A 16,340-nucleotide genomic window follows, 5' to 3' on the forward strand; every position below is an offset into this window, starting at 1 on the left:
ATAAGAACTTCCAGCTCCCATCCACTGGGCCTCCCTCCACCTCCACCCAACTCCCACTGTGGATGGTCAGGGATAAAGTAATGATCTCTCAACACCAACACTTTCAAAACCACCCACCATAACCTCATCATTAAGTAGGGAAAGAGAGTACAGGCCTGTTTAGTTCACAGGTCACCCAGGAGGACCACTCTCAGCGAGATGCTTAATACACACGGCTGAATCACAGAAAAGTTAATTAGGCGGATCTGTGTATGTGTGGATGAGAAAAAGGGAGACAAAAGCAAAAAGACAAAATATGCATGAGAGACTGTTGTGTGCGTTTGTGCAAGTAAGACATACTACTATATCTGTGGAGTCTTTATTCCCCCCTAGGATAATGTATGGTATGGTATGCTTTTAATTGGGCTATTAGCCATGCAGCTGAGCTCATGAACGATGCCCCCCTGTCAGTCACTAAGGGGTTAACAACCGAGGTTACCCTTTGAGTTTCAAAGACCTCTTGTTTATATTTGACTGAGGTGCCCCAAAGAGATGGCTGAAAAACCCACGGCTCCACCTTTACATTTTAAAACAAGGCTGATGAAGCCCTAACAAATACTTATTATTATTTAAACGTCTTAATATTATTACAAAAAACATGCATCTTTAACTTAATTCTCAAAACCTACTCAAGAATGCTTCAAATCTTTCAGACAAAGACTTTTCTTTAATATCAGAGTGTTTGTTAAACATGCGCCAGCTTTATGCTCCCAAAACAGAGGATTAATTACTTATTGCTCGTCTGCGGTGGCACACTTCATCACCAAAGCGGCCAAACATGACTGAACTTTCTCGCAGCATCCGACTTCTTTTGAAGTTGAGCATTGTGTAACCTAATAAGCTACTGTTTTCTCACAACATCTGCATGTCAACCTGGCTTTCAACTCGGAGCTTTTGCCAGCCAACCCAAAATGTGTGTGTGTGTGTGTGTGTGTGTCTCACAGGTGGGAAGAAAGAAAAACAACAACACCCCTCTTTGAATCCTCTCTTTGAGGAACAAGATGCAATTATGGTCAAATGATTGTAATATTTCAGTCTGCAACATAATCGAGAAGAAAACCTTTCTCTTCTGCTGTGTAAACAGTACTTAAGGGTGTTTTAGATCTTTAAGCTGTTGAAGGGAAAAGTGCTTGAACTTCCCAAAACATTTTTGCTGAATGGCAAAGTTTTGAAGGAAGATATAATTCTGTTTAGAGAGAAGAATTACCCCGGATTTAAATGGGCTGAGGTGACATGTTCTAATGTTAAACATGTTGGTCCAAAAACAAGTACGGCTAGGAGAAGACGAGGAAAATAAAGGTGAAGGAAATGCAGTAAAATGGGAGCAGAGTAAAAGAAATACCATAAAAATATAAGAAACAGAGAAAAAGACAAAAACAAGTTTTAGGTGAATTTTTAATCTTGCTTTTAAACATTAGAGGCTGATCAAGTATGGAGGCTCTGTAGATTTAATGAACGTACTACAGTGCTTTGCAGAAATAAGGCAGCTACAGCAACCTGACCCACCATAGCCCTGGGCTATAATGTGGAGAACTGGGCTGCTCTTGTTTTACTCCAATGTGGTTTTGATAATAGCAGAGGTTGAAGGTAGTGAAGGGTTTTGGAACCCGTTTTTCTACAGCTTTTTTCCACGCAAATCCGGAAATACTGTAAGACAAAGACTGATAATACAGAAATCTTTTGTACCTAGAGAAGCTTAGAATAACCAGCCGGTGACCAGAACCAGTCGATTTTCAGCTTGATTGGCTTTGATTGGTAACCAGCCAATTGGAAATTCAAAACTGACATTTTTCACTTGTTATCGTGAATGCACGATACTAAGCTCTACCATGTTGCTATGACAACAACATGCTGTGGTGTGGAAGTTACTGCAGAAAGAAGATTTCCTGTTTCAATAAGATGCTTATAACAAAATCAGCATAAACACAAAAGCTGTAATAAGCTATTTAAAAAAATATTTCCACATATTTAATTTATTTCAAATGATTTGATCACATTTAAAAGAAACAATTGTGCTGTCTGAAAGTCCACTAGCAATAGGCTAATTCGCAGGCCCGCACTGGGCCTGGCACTGGGCCCAACACTGGGCCCAGCACTGGGCCTGCGAATTAGCCTATGGCTAACTAATAAACCGAGGGGCTGAGAGGACAAAAAGTCTCGCCTGATGCGACCGTGGTCAAATCATATGTGTATTCTGTGACAGTGCCGTCTGGTGGTCAGAAAATAGCATTGCAGGTAGCAGTCAGCTGAATACACATATTGTGACTAGATTAGAACACGTAAAACTTGGGTCAGAGCATCTCAATGAAGGACAAATAATGTGTCAGTCACAAAAATGAACTACAGCCACAACCAGAACCAAGCAGCACTTTTTGAGTCATAAAGATCTCCATCATTGAGTGACGCCACATGAAACACCCACTTTTAGCTGTCAGTGCGAGAGAACAAATAGACTAAACTTGTTCTTCCAGGAATAAAATTCAGTTGTAAATAAAGTATAATTATATCCTAAAACATATTTGACTGACTTTAACCTATTACATTATCAGATAACAACCACTGTGGTAAATCTAAATTACACTACACAAAGTAAAGTGATTTAATAGTAGACTGCCAAGTATATTGCAAATATATAATTGTCACTGTATAGCTGTATACAGTACTAAAGTTGCAAAGGAATGTTTGCAGAGCAATATTTGTTAGTTGTTCCTAATATCAGGAGTTCTTTCTTTGCATGGCAAGAGTATAAATAGCCTGTTGGATGGAGTCTCTATGCACACTACGTTCTAACACCAAACACAAAAAATAGTATGCAGGATGCAACGGTCACAGAGACAGTTTGAAACATCTTAATGAGATTTTCTGATATCCTGGAGCCCTGCTTGGAAGCAGACGAACAAACTGCAAACCAACAATTTGCCATCTTAGCGAGTATATAACAAAATAATGTATGAAAAATGTCTCAACGATTTTTTACAAAAATTATTTTATTACAGTGTTGAGTGCAGTAATATAAGCTTCTTTTACACGTGTGTGGATTAATGTTTTTTGAATTGTTGCAATATTTGTGTTTTGTCAATGGCTGAAGGGAAATGTCCTCACCTTCCCCATCAGTGTGTTCTGTGACAAAGTTGGGTGGAAAAGGTAAATATTCAATGAAAGAAGGGGCAGAATAAGGCAGGAGAAAAGAAACTGATTACCTGGGCAGACTTGGCAAGCTTCTGACTGTACTCCTTCTCAATCTGCTTCGCCCTGCTGTTTGTCTGCAACAAGAAAGAATAGAGGGGCGGGTGTGAGAAAGAGATATGCAGACAGGTGGATGGAGGGACACAAAGAGACAGAACTGAGAGGTGAAATTCAATCCTCGGTTAGGAAGTGCACAGAGACACATTATCCAGCTAGCCGACCCACCCTCAGTCACACACGAACACACACACTAACGTTGACCTCTGTATGTTGGCAGTGTGTCTCTGTGGCCCATTGGCACCACTCCAGCCTTAACGCCTATGTGTGCCAGAAGGTAGTGACGGTCATGGTGGCCAGAGGGCACCAGTCTCCTTTGATCCCCAACCAACAATCCATCACTTAACAAGAATGGGAGTGTTGAAGGGATGAATTAAAATGTTGCTGCCAAATAACCACACAGGGAAAAAACTAGAAAGTGATGATCGAGAAAAGCCTCAGAGTGAATTGATGTTAACTGAGTGCTGATTTTCTATCGTTTTGTTGCCCTAGTTACTTGATTCAGCAATCTAAAAGTTATATACAATATCTAAGAAGATTTGTATCAGTGTATAATTGAGATTCCCAAATCTTTTTTAAAGGGTGGACTCCGTTATTTCCAGTACATTTCCTTTGCAATTATGTGTGGGCTTGCAGTTCACAAAAAGGGTATACATTTAATGTCCAAAGTCAAGTAATATGTAAAAAAAGGATGAGCAAAACAAACATGATAGCTAAAAAAGCAGCTGACAGATACAAAAAAGTAAAGAATGTTAGTTTGGGAGACCAAATTTGGGCATCTATATGTAACACAATGGCCAACCAAGAATAAAGTTAAAATAGAAAAGTCTCCAATTTGAAACTGAGATAGTAAAGTGCAGATGTATATGGTGATTCAGCCAGTGTGGAGGAGAAAGTGAGGACCAAAATGCCTGAGATTTTTAAATCTCAGGGTGGGGCAGTGATTTGGTAAAATACAGCAGCAGCTGGAAATCCCACTTTTCTACACATAAAACATAAAAAACTATGGGAAAACACATTTTCATCCTTCAGAAACTTTATGCTCACAAACAACACCGTGGTCACTTCAGCGGTCTGGCTGCTGACTATGACAACGTTGGGTTTGTACATCCCTTAAAGCCAAGTTTGCAATTGTTTTAAAATAACTGGGCAAAAATCGTTTTCAGCAGAAAGACTGTTTTTGGTGGGTGAGAGCTCCACCCTTTTCACCCTTTTACATTCACAAAACACACCCACTTTTGCTGCCCAGAATGATCTTTGAAGTAGGAGTACTCCATTTGTCCTTTTTTGTTTCCAAAAAAGGCCATACATTTATTAGCTATATTCCTGTTAGAAAGTTATGTTTTGTCAGGGAAACAATCCAATTTTTACAGCTATAGGCAGTTTTGGGTATAGAGGACATGACACCAAAGGCTCTTTTTCTACCAGTAAGGAATGTGATAAACTGTCTGTCTTGAAAAACAATGGATAATTATTTTGATTTATTTACTTTACACTTTTAAGATTTTATGGTTTTATGACTGTAAAATATAAAATAAACCCTTTAGAAATAAAAAACTCCAAATTTTTTTAATTGACTAAAGATTTATGGCTTCTTTCAGTAGTGATTTAAAACACGCTAATTACTCAAACACACTTGATCGTCACATCCTGAGAGTCCCTGACAGACAGACAACTCTTGAGCAAACACTGCTCCATTGAACACACCCCTCACAGCCATCAACACCTAAGCTGCGTTCGGCCTCTGCACCCAATCCAAATACTTCCTGACAAACACTGCTGTCCGCTCTGAACGGACACACCTGTCACTATGAATACACAGAGCCGTCACCAAGGACACGGACCTGTCTTCCTGCGCCAGGAGTCCTTGAATGGCGGCCCCGCTTGTCCCTAGGGGCCCTGCGGTACCTGATGAGAGTGATGTGGACAAAGAAGGGTGTAGAAAAGAGGATAAAAAGAACTGTGTGTGTGGGAGAGGGGAGGTGCAAACGGGTCTCTTATTCTTTACATTTGATTTATTTGTTTTCTCCTTTGACTGTGGCAGCACTACAGCTTTGCTGAATAAAACTAGCAATTTGACGGGAGGCGAGATTTCTTAACTGTCTCATTCTAAGACACTGGCTTTGCTGTCTAAATTACAGCAAAAGGCATAAATGTGACTGAACAGTGAAAAATATACATTATCATTACTGGAATTGGTTGTGAATTAAAGAAGTGTTTGATGTACTGTAAATGACTTTGCTTCACATCTAAACATCTTCACAGAGATACTCTGCCATACTAACACGCAATACTCTGCCATACTAACACGCAAACAGCCTCAGATGTTTCATAAAAACATAAAGAGGCAGCTACTAGCCAATTCCCTTTACCTACATATACCCAAGGGAAGGCAGCAGAAAGCACTGTACATCATCAAGTATTATAGAGACGAACCATCTAAAAACACATTAAGAAATGGCTGGAAGTACACTAAGATGTGAAAGAAACAGGTGAGGAAAACAAAAAAAAGCCCAGCTGGACTGTGAAAAACAGAGCTAAAATAAAAGCCCAGCGATATGTGAGTAAGTCTGTAAGAATTTTCAAAGAGACTACCTGTGCCCTGCCAAAGGCATTTTTGTGCTGAAGGCACTTTGAGGCTGTATCAGGCTCTTCAATCGCCCCTTAATCCTAGCAGTGTGGAGTGCAGCTGCTTTGAAGTATGTGTGTGTTTACAGATACCTTGTGGGTGTGTGAGTGTTAAAGAGAGTGGAAGTAGATCTGAAGGCAAGACATGCACCGCTTACCAGAACTTAATTAATAATCTGCAGTGGGAGCCAGGCCGAACACACACACACACACACACACACACACACACACAACACAAAGACTGACAAGAGTGTCAGAAGGCAGAGTGACAACTTTCTCTAACATACCTAAAGACACACAAGTCACAGTTACTCAAACACAGATAATGGACAAACAGAGCCTGACTTTGATCTACAGCCGTTTAGAAAAGGTCCGCTCAAGGTGTGCATTCTAGGAACGCTTTACTGAATTGCTGCTAAAAGCAGGTAAGAATTTCTCTGTAGTGCAATGTGCCAACACATATTAACTTCTGGGGTTTGTGGAAGTTAAAATGAGCGCTTCTGTTTCCATGGGAAGACAAGTAGAAAAACAAGGATATCCAGAATTCCGCTTCCATGTAATTTTTTCTTCCAAATGTGTCCATTAATATCAAATTTCTTACTTTGTCTGAATGATAACTCTAAAAACATGACAGAAAACTGTACTGACCCTACACAAAGAGAAAAGCACATAATGTGACCCTTTTGTACTCATTATGTGCCCAAGTCACTGTCAGAAAGTTTCTTCACAGTGATCATCTGGAGTATGAGTATTAAACCACCAAAAAAAGAACTAATCCAATGCCAAGTATTAGAACGAGGTCTGATCAAGGCATATATATATATATATATATATATATATATAATAGGAGCCCCAAAACAAACTCAACAATTTATTGGTGTTGCTGGTGTACTGCCTGTAATTTTGAATCAGCTGGACCCATTAATTTTTTGTTTATTAATTGCCAAAAAATTGTCATGTCTGTGACTTGCAAAACTGTATAATAAGCTGTGCATATTATTTGGCTGATCTGACAAAGTTTTTTCATCCTTTACATTGGTGTTTACTGTAAAATAGAGACTTTCTTGTCTGACAGTGTCCTGTGATGTGCTCTAGGACGTTATATATCCCCAAACAGGTGTCGATGTAGCGGAGAGAAACACACGTTTAGAAACCTAATTATAAACAGGAGACAATCATTTACATTTAGTTTTGTCCACATGCAATTAACTGGCACTGCATTAAAATGTTAGGAACCAAACTATCAACAAGTCATATCAAAACAAACTGTAAAAATGATAGTGTTAACCTAGCAGTTCAACAAAGTTAACAGGAGCAACAAATGGGCTATATAAGTCAGGTAAGAGATATCTTTAAAAAACAAAAGATGAAGCTATGATTGTTCTAGGTGACAATATAATACTTTTTTTGTTTTTTTTACCCAAGCTTGTCTTGTGTTAGAGCTGCAAATTAAGGAGGAACTCCAGGAGGTCATTGATGAGTGAGTTCAGTGAGACACCATAGCATAAAAGTAACGTTAGTATGTTAGTAAACAAAACCTGTACAGAGAGACAAGGAGACGTTTAACATTGGCTTTAAAGATTAAGTCTGTACTGAACAAGTTTTTGCAGAACTGTGACCAAGAACTTCCACCGGTTTTTCTAATCTTGCATTTTGATTTTGATAAAATAAATTTTCTAACCTAGATACAAGTTCTGCACAGATGGTCAAGCATTCTTCCATTTTATATGTATCCTCAGTATCTTTGTCACATGCAATTGCAGAACAAATTTAGCTGAGAAGCACAACTTCTAAAACGTTAAGCATGAAAAGTAAAACATGTCCTGAGAGAGAATGCAACAGTAAAAGGAATAGAGAAATGAATCTTGTTATGGAGCGTTTAAAAATTAAGATCTAACCACGTTAAAGTTTTGTGGTGCCATATACAGGTCCTTCTAAAAAAATTAGCATATTGTGATAAAGTTCATTATTTTCCATAATGTCATGATGAAAATTTAACATTCATATATTTTAGATTCATTGCACACTAACTGAAATATTTCAGGTCTTTTATTGTCTTAATACGGATGATTTTGGCATACAGCTCATGAAAACCCAAAATTCCTATCTCACAAAATTAGCATATCATTAAAAGGGTCTCTAAACGAGCTATGAACCTAATCATCTGAATCAACGAGTTAACTCTAAACACCTGCAAAAGATTCCTGAGGCCTTTAAAACTCCCAGCCTGGTTCATCACTCAAAACCCCAATCATGGGTAAGACTGCCGACCTGACTGCTGTCCAGAAGGCCACTATTGACACCCTCAAGCAAGAGGGTAAGACACAGAAAGAAATTTCTGAACAAATAGGCTGTTCCCAGAGTGCTGTATCAAGGCACCTCAGTGGGAAGTCTGTGGGAAGGAAAAAGTGTGGCAGAAAACGCTGCACAACGAGAAGAGGTGACCGGACCCTGAGGAAGATTGTGGAGAAGGGCCGATTCCAGACCTTGGGGGACCTGCGGAAGCAGTGGACTGAGTCTGGAGTAGAAACATCCAGAGCCACCGTGCACAGGTGTGTGCAGGAAATGGGCTACAGGTGCCACATTCCCCAGTCCTGGGCTACAGAGAAGCAGCACTGGACTGTTGCTCAGTGGTCCAAAGTACTTTTTTCAGATGAAAGCAAATTCTGCATGTCATTCGGAAATCAAGGTGCCAGAGTCTGGAGGAAGACTGGGGAGAAGGAAATGCCAAAATGCCAGAAGTCCAGTGTCAAGTACCCACAGTCAGTGATGGTCTGGGGTGCCGTGTCAGCTGCTGGTGTTGGTCCACTGTGTTTTATCAAGGGCAGGGTCAATGCAGCTAGCTATCAGGAGATTTTGGAGCACTTCATGCTTCCATCTGCTGAAAAGCTTTATGGAGATGAAGATTTAATTTTTCAGCACGACCTGGCACCTGCTCACAGTGCCAAAACCACTGGTAAATGGTTTACTGACCATGGTATCACTGTGCTCAATTGGCCTGCCAACTCTCCTGACCTGAACCCCATAGAGAATCTGTGGGATATTGTGAAGAGAACGTTGAGAGACTCAAGACCCAACACTCTGGATGAGCTAAAGGCCGCTATCGAAGCATCCTGGGCCTCCATAAGACCTCAGCAGTGCCACAGGCTGATTGCCTCCATGCCACACCGCATTGAAGCAGTCATTTCTGCCAAAGGATTCCCGACCAAGTATTGAGTGCATAACTGTACATGATTATTTGAAGGTTGACGTTTTTTGTATTAAAAACACTTTTCTTTTATTGGTCGGATGAAATATGCTAATTTTGTGAGATAGGAATTTTGGGTTCTCTTTCAACATTCGTTTCGGTATCTCACTATGGGGACACGCCTCCAGCGCCTGTCCCCCAGAAGCTCTATTACATTACGCCAGTCTTGACTGGCAGGCGGAAGTGACGTCCGCTCCCATGGGAGGACTTCCTCCCAGTATAAAAGTTGACGTCACGTAGGTGATCTTCAGTCTAACACCTCTTCTCGCTTCCAGAAGCACCTCTCAGACGGTCATTACAGTAACTTGAGCTAGCTTAACTGTTCACAGAGCGAGCTAACAACTCGGTCGCCGAGCGCTTCTCAATAACTGTGCTCGACTGTTCTGAGTCCCTTTCAACGCTGGTCTGTCGCCAAACAGCAGCGCTGCAACTGGTCACCAAACTAGCTGCAACCTTAACGGAGCTTAAGAAGTTGTGTAACTTGCACTCGTTCTCACCATGAACAGAGTCAAACCACCATCTAGAACCTGCACATGTGGCAACCTCATAGCTGGGGCAGATACCCATTCTGTCTGCGCTTCGTGTCTGGGGCTGCAACATGCCCAGGACGCGTTGGCGTCACCGGCGAGCTGCGAGCACTGTGCACGGCTCTCCCTTAAGTCTCGTCGGCGCAGGCTAGCACGCCAAGCTAGCAGTTTAATAAGCACACCTCTTCCTCGCTCCCTGCAAGGAGGGTGATCTGGTGAGATACCTCACTCATGTTTCAGAGAACCGGGGTTAAATCCTTAACCTAAAGTTTTCATGAGCTGTATGCCAAAATCATCCATATTAAGACAATGAAAGACCTGAAATATTTCAGTTAGTGTGCAATGAATCTAAAATATATGAATGTTAAATTTTCATCATTACATTATAGAAAATAATGAACTTTATCACAACGTGCTAATTTTTTGAGAAGGACCTGTACAATTCAAAACAGCTTATTACAAATAAGTAGGTTTCAAACGGCCGATTACAACTCTATAGTGCAGAATATTTCAAAAATACCAACTAAATTCAATGTGTGTTGTAAAAACCTAGAGTGATCTTAATAATGCGGATGTGCTCACGTGCATCTGTACTTTTGTTGTTTCACTGCATAAAGATTTGAGTGTCTAGACAACTAAAACCTATGTTTATTTAGGAAATGTTTGGTGGTTTTGAGGAGGAGAACATATTCAGCTGGGATTAAAAAAGGCTGATCCCTGTCACAAAAAACTGATGTGATCTATATATATACACGCCTGTGTAAAATACAGAGCCAATCACCAAAGGTAGAGGTGTTTTTCACACCTGGAAACTCAAGCTTCAATGCTAAAATTCAGCAAAGCTATAAAATGCCTTTCATTTTGCCTATAAACCTCCCAGTAACCAATAGAATTTTACTTTAAAAGTCTTGAGAGTTGAGGTTTTGTTGCCAAATGGGGACATTTGGCAACGTAAACACATAAAGTAGAGAAGGCCAGGCTATAATGTGTCATAAAACATAATCCAATAGCTGTTGTTGGTTGCAACAAGCTGCACATTGTACACTAGGGATCTGATTTATGGCGTTCGTCTTTGGAAAACGGCAAAAAAAAATATCCGGATTTAAAAAGATTTTTTTTTTTTTTTGTGCTCCACCAAGCCTTTTCAGTGGCAGCTGTGTTTGTAAGCGCTGAAAATGACTCTGTTCGTCGCGCATGTCTCTCGTAACAATTTGACTTCAATCTGCTTGCAAGGGAGAGCTGGGAGATGTTATTTACTCTTTGTCTGTAATCATCGTCGTCGTCTTTGCCCGCGCATCTTTGAGAGACTGTGCAAGAGAGGGGAGTTGGTGCTGTAATGACAAGAGGCTTTATTTTGCATTTCACAGTTTGCCATCAATGTCTGTCAGTAGTGATTTGCTTCATGCACGCTGCTCAGTGTCAGTGCTTCGTTGTGCAGAGTGCAAAAATAATGTATCACGAGCACGAACAGAAGCAGGCGTACACAGATAAACATACATCAAATGCTCCACACATAGCAAATGTTCAGTGATTATACACAGATACGTCTTGAAGTCAGAAAACCAATTATGCCCATTTCCATTAGTGTGAAAAGACTTGATATCTAACCTGCATCATAAGGTCAAGGGTGAAATTTTGCTTTTTGCTAGAGGCTTTAAATGCTGCTGAATCAGACGGTCAGACAGGTGGTCAGATGTTTAAAAAAAATGTGTTGTCATGCTTTCTGCTAATTGTATGTAGTATTTCGATTCAAACAGCCAATGAACATAGACTCGAGCATGATGATATTCTGGGTATCTGCTTTTAAAGTGCAGGTCGACCTCGCTTTCTATCCATTTATATCCCAATCCCTGCTTTGATCAGTAAACAGTCCTGATGTTCGGATGCAGGCTGGTTTTGAGAGGAATTCTGAATGCAACGCAGAAAAAAAAGCATCATGTCCCACTTAAAACTCCACTTCAAACCAAAGTGTAATCTGTAGCATGCGACATGATGGGAGCTGCCTGATGCCATGTCTTAATGCGATTGAGAAAGTGTGTCACTTCCCTCCCTCCTCTTGGATGACTTCAGAAAGTGAGCAAGGGAGCTGTAATGTTTTTTTTGGGGGGACGGCAGAGCCTTTACTTTGACTCTTTCATCTGCAGTCTGACTCACTCTCTCCCTTTCCCTTTCTTTTTCTCTGCTGTTTGGCCGTATTGGTGTACTGAACAGGCAAATAGGCTCACGTGGTCTGAGCATGTGCAAATATACACAACGCAACATAAGTTTAAACATAAGGAGCTAATAAACTGGACACCCTTTAACAAACACAATAAAGTTTCTGCCCTAAAATCAGATTCCTCGCTTTGCCTCCCCTGTTTTATTGTCTGGCAGTAAGTCTGTCAGTGTAAGCTGAATGTGGGCCCACTTTGATCATCCCCCAGCCAATGTTTTTCTCCTCTTCACCTAATCCATGACCGACTGAATAATATGATTTGGTGTATCTCCAAATGGCAGGAGACCAAACTATTAAGTCAGCTGCGGCAAAGACATACCTATGACGACAACAATGACAACAACCTCGTACCACCACCTTCTGGCAGAAGGAGTGAATGTCTCAGGCGGGTCAGGATCAAAGCTTAATGGATTCATCTGGATGTTAATGACATAAACAGCACTTTAGTTTAACCTTCTAAATCCTGGCTTGTAAACTACAAAGTCATGCTTGCATTTAGGACAACAAATAGAGTGAGACAGGTATTTGTAAATGTGGCAGGCACAGTTTCAGAACCCTTTTCATCAAACAGGACATCTAGCCAAGAACAACACCTTGGTTGGAAAGTAGTACTTTTTCATTGACCACAAACTTTAGGATGGAGTTTTGTGCAGGGTAAGGAGTAAGCATTTCAGACTGAATTATTTTTTTTCATCATTATAATTCAAAATATTTTGAGTTTAAACTTGAATTTTAAGGCACTGACATCTGCTGTGGACCAGTGGAGAAAGTAAGCCCTCCATTCAAAGCACTATTTTGGGGTTTATGTTCTAAAGCACAAATAAGAACAACCACAACCAGGGGCTTCAGAAGTAAATGTTCCAGACTGAAGAACACCAGGTTGCAATCTCTCCTCAGTAAATGTGGATTTTTTTTTTATTATTAACTCATTAGTCACACCTTCGCAGGGAGTTTAGAGTAATTTGACAAAATTTTAGTAGTATCCATGGTACAAAAATGTTTATATTTTAATTTACTGAGGAGAAGCCAGTCTCCAAGCATCCCCAGACCGATCTACACAAACAACTCAGATCTGTGTGGCAGTAGAAACACACATCAAGATTAAGGCTAATTGCTTTCTGGAGGGATAAAGGTTCAGGGTAACATAACGGAATCATACCTTTTGTATTTAACTCTTATGGTCCAGATTTCTCAGTTTGATCCGAACCGATCTACAGAGTGTAAAACTACCAGCTGGAACAAACAAAGGAGGTTCTCCTGATTCACAATGAAATGTATTCATATATCACTGAGGCCTTTTTATAATAAAAAATCTCACAAAGCTGGAACTGGCCAATGACAGTAACTTGCAAAAATATTCACACACCTTGGACCTTTTCACACTTCATCATTTTACAATCACAATCTTCAAAGCATTTTGTGAGTAAGACCAGTGCAAACAGGCACACAACCGTGAAGTGCAAGAAAAAGGACGTATGGATTTGAGCATTTTTTTACTAAGCAATAAGAAAACCATTATTGAAATAAAGTCATACGTTGTGTTTGCAGTTTCTCACAAGACAAGTAGGGAACACAACAAACATGTGGATTAAAGTGTTCTGGTCATATAGGTCCAAAATTGCACTTTTCCGTTTCTCACTGAATACACCATCCCCACTGTGAAACATGGTGTTGGCGGCATCATGCTGTGGGGAGGATTTTCTTTAGGAAAGACAGGGAAACAGAGTTTATGGGGAGATGACTGGAGCTGAATACTGGAGGAAAACTTGTTGGCTGATAAAGACTTGAGACTGGGGCGTACATACAGCAAAAGTTACAATGCAATGGCTTATATCAGAGTATATGCATGTGTTAGAATGGCCCAGTTAAAGTCCAGACCTAAATCCAATTAAAACTCGATGGCAAGACTTGAAGAAACTGTCCATTCAGTCTGCTAGAGCTTAAGGTTTTCCAAGTAGGAACAGGCAGAAATTTCAGTTTCTAGATTGGCAAAGTCGGTAAAGACACACCAGAAAAGAGTTGCCTGTTTAATTACAGCAAAAGGTAAGAGGCTCAAAACAAAACAACAAACAATGTATCCCGTGTATACCTCTACTTCACATTATGCCCAAGTCTGTGCTGTTTTATCAGACCAAATCCCAATAAACTCATATCCTAGTCAAGTTTGTGGTTGTAACGTGACAAGCAATATGGGTACTTTAAAACTGCACTGTGTCTCCTGTCAACTAAGAAGGTCAAATGAGCTGCTGGAGACACTCAGTTAGCAGGATTTACACTTCTTTTGGTGTGATATCATAAAAATCAGTGTGTATCATCTTAGAAGACTGTGCTGTGAGAATCTGCATACATTATTGCTGTAATAGTCCTAATACATCTTTTTATTTTTATTATTTATTCAGCAATGAAGAGTATTACTAAAGATATAAAGTGATGCCACCATCATATCCATGCTGGGATTAAAATAATGCTAGCATAAGGAGACAAAGCATCACTTGTAAGCTATTGATGACATTCTGAGTCTTCTTGCCAAATAAAAAAAACAAATGAATTTTTTTAAAAGACATGTAGGAAAATTTAGTCTGATTTCAGGATTTGTTTCTGCATTGTTACTTTAGATGCTCTGTAACATGATTCATAAGGCTAATATTTCCAATTAATGCAGCACTGAAATATTAACCACTACAAGGTGAAGGTGACAAACTGCAGAAAGAAAGCAGCGACGAGTTAAGTTATAGTAAGAGTACCGAATGTTTATTACATTAAGAGGAGAAAGTCATAGATTCTAGTATCTTAATAGAGCTGTATGTTCTGATCTCAAAATCAGCGCTAAAGCCACCTTGGGTGGTTGGATCAAACGTGTGCGGTTCTAAATATGCAGAGAAACACAAAAAGTTCAGAACCCATTAAAATCCGATCCGTCAAACCGCATTAAAAGAAGGTGTGAGGGAATTCTGCATGCACACATGGAAAACTGCGTTAAAGCAGAGGCATCTCAGGTCACTTAAAACAAAAGTAATAAACGAACAGTTTTCCTGAAGCAAACAACCTACAGGATGTTTTAAAACCTAAACCGAGAGATTGCTACATTCCACTCATCAAGCTTTCTAAGGTTAAAAACTTGTTTCTTCGTATTGAAAATTCTAGAAGGCAAACCTGATCTCATCTAACATTTAAACACAGATTTGTTCTGAAATATAAAGTGTAAATGTTTTCTGTGTTTGCAGGAATTTAACAGTAAAATAAAACCAAAATCCCAAGTGGCGCTGAAAGTATGTCAAAACTCTTAAAAAGCCTGAAGAACACAGCTCCTGTTCCACCTATAGGCAATAATAACACGCGTGGAAGAAAACAGACATGCTACAAGACTGAAGCACCTAAAACCTTTAGAGTAAACTTGTATGTAGCATGTGAAAATGAGATAAAAACATCTCATACATATATATGAGATGAATAGCATAAGGGACACTGGCAAGCATTAAGACAGTTAAGATCAAGGTTTACCCAGGTTTTCCAAAATGATGGATTTAGATCTCATGAAAAACTTCAATGAGATGCCAGAGACAGAGATAGAAGGACCTGCGATTGATCCAACTGTTTAGAGCAGGGGTTCCCAAAGTGGGGGTCGCAGGTCACCAAGTGGAGGGTAGCAAGATGAAATTCAGAATCATTGTGATGTGACCTCTGAGGTGTATGGAGGGTCAAAAGGGACAAAATTAAATAAATAAAAAAATAAATATATTATGAAATAAATAAATGTGAATGCCCCATGAAATCAATAAATGTACCAATTATTAATTTAATGCATTAAATAATTAAATATATTATTAAATTATGAAATGCATAATTAAACAATTGTGTCAATTAAATATAGCTTTGAAATTAAATGTAATTTAAAAATGAATTAATTTAAAATACATATAATTAAAATACATATAGGCTGCACGGTAGCGCAGTTGGAAGCGCTGTAGCCTTGCAGCTAGAAGTCTGCATATTCTCCCCGTGCATGTGTGGGTTCTCACCGGGTACTCCAGCTTCCTCCCACAGTCCAAAAACATGACTGTTAGGTTAATTGGTTTCTCTAAATTGCCCTTAGGCGTGACTGAGTGTGTGCATGGTTGTTTGTCCTGTATGTCTCTGTTTTGCCCTGCAATGGATTGGCGACCTGTCCAGGGTGTACCCTGCCTGTCGCCCATAGACTGCTGGAGATAGGCACCAGCTTCCCCGTGACCCACTATGGAAGAAGCGGTATAAGATATGAGTGAATGAGTAAAATACATATAATTATTTCACTCTATATGCATTTATTAAATAAATACATACAGAGTGAAATAATTGTATGTATTATTTCATGTCATTTTGGGGGTCAAATGCTGAAAAGTTTGGGAAACCCTGGTTTAGAGCATAGAGACAGCACTGCTCCTCCTTCACCTTTTGCTGCACA

At 39.8% G+C, this 16,340-nt stretch overlaps 1 protein-coding gene across 5 annotated transcripts in view; it reads right to left on the reverse strand.

Moving 5' to 3' along the window:
* The window catches only part of LOC124862752 (centrosomal protein of 112 kDa-like), a 194,053-nt gene that overhangs the window by 62,351 nt on the left and 115,362 nt on the right, over positions 1 to 16,340 (reverse strand). For all 5 annotated transcript variants that reach the window (XR_007036996.1, XM_047356857.1, XM_047356856.1 and 2 more), the window contains one exon: positions 3,240 to 3,302. Coding sequence is in view for 4 of the 5 variants with exons in the window: in XM_047356857.1 (XP_047212813.1) it covers positions 3,240 to 3,302 (63 nt within the window). In the remaining variant the exon portion in view is untranslated. The remainder of the gene's footprint in view (positions 1 to 3,239; positions 3,303 to 16,340) is intronic.

Source organism: Girardinichthys multiradiatus, chromosome X, assembly GCF_021462225.1.
Source record: "Girardinichthys multiradiatus isolate DD_20200921_A chromosome X, DD_fGirMul_XY1, whole genome shotgun sequence".
NCBI lineage: Eukaryota > Metazoa > Chordata > Actinopteri > Cyprinodontiformes > Goodeidae > Girardinichthys > Girardinichthys multiradiatus.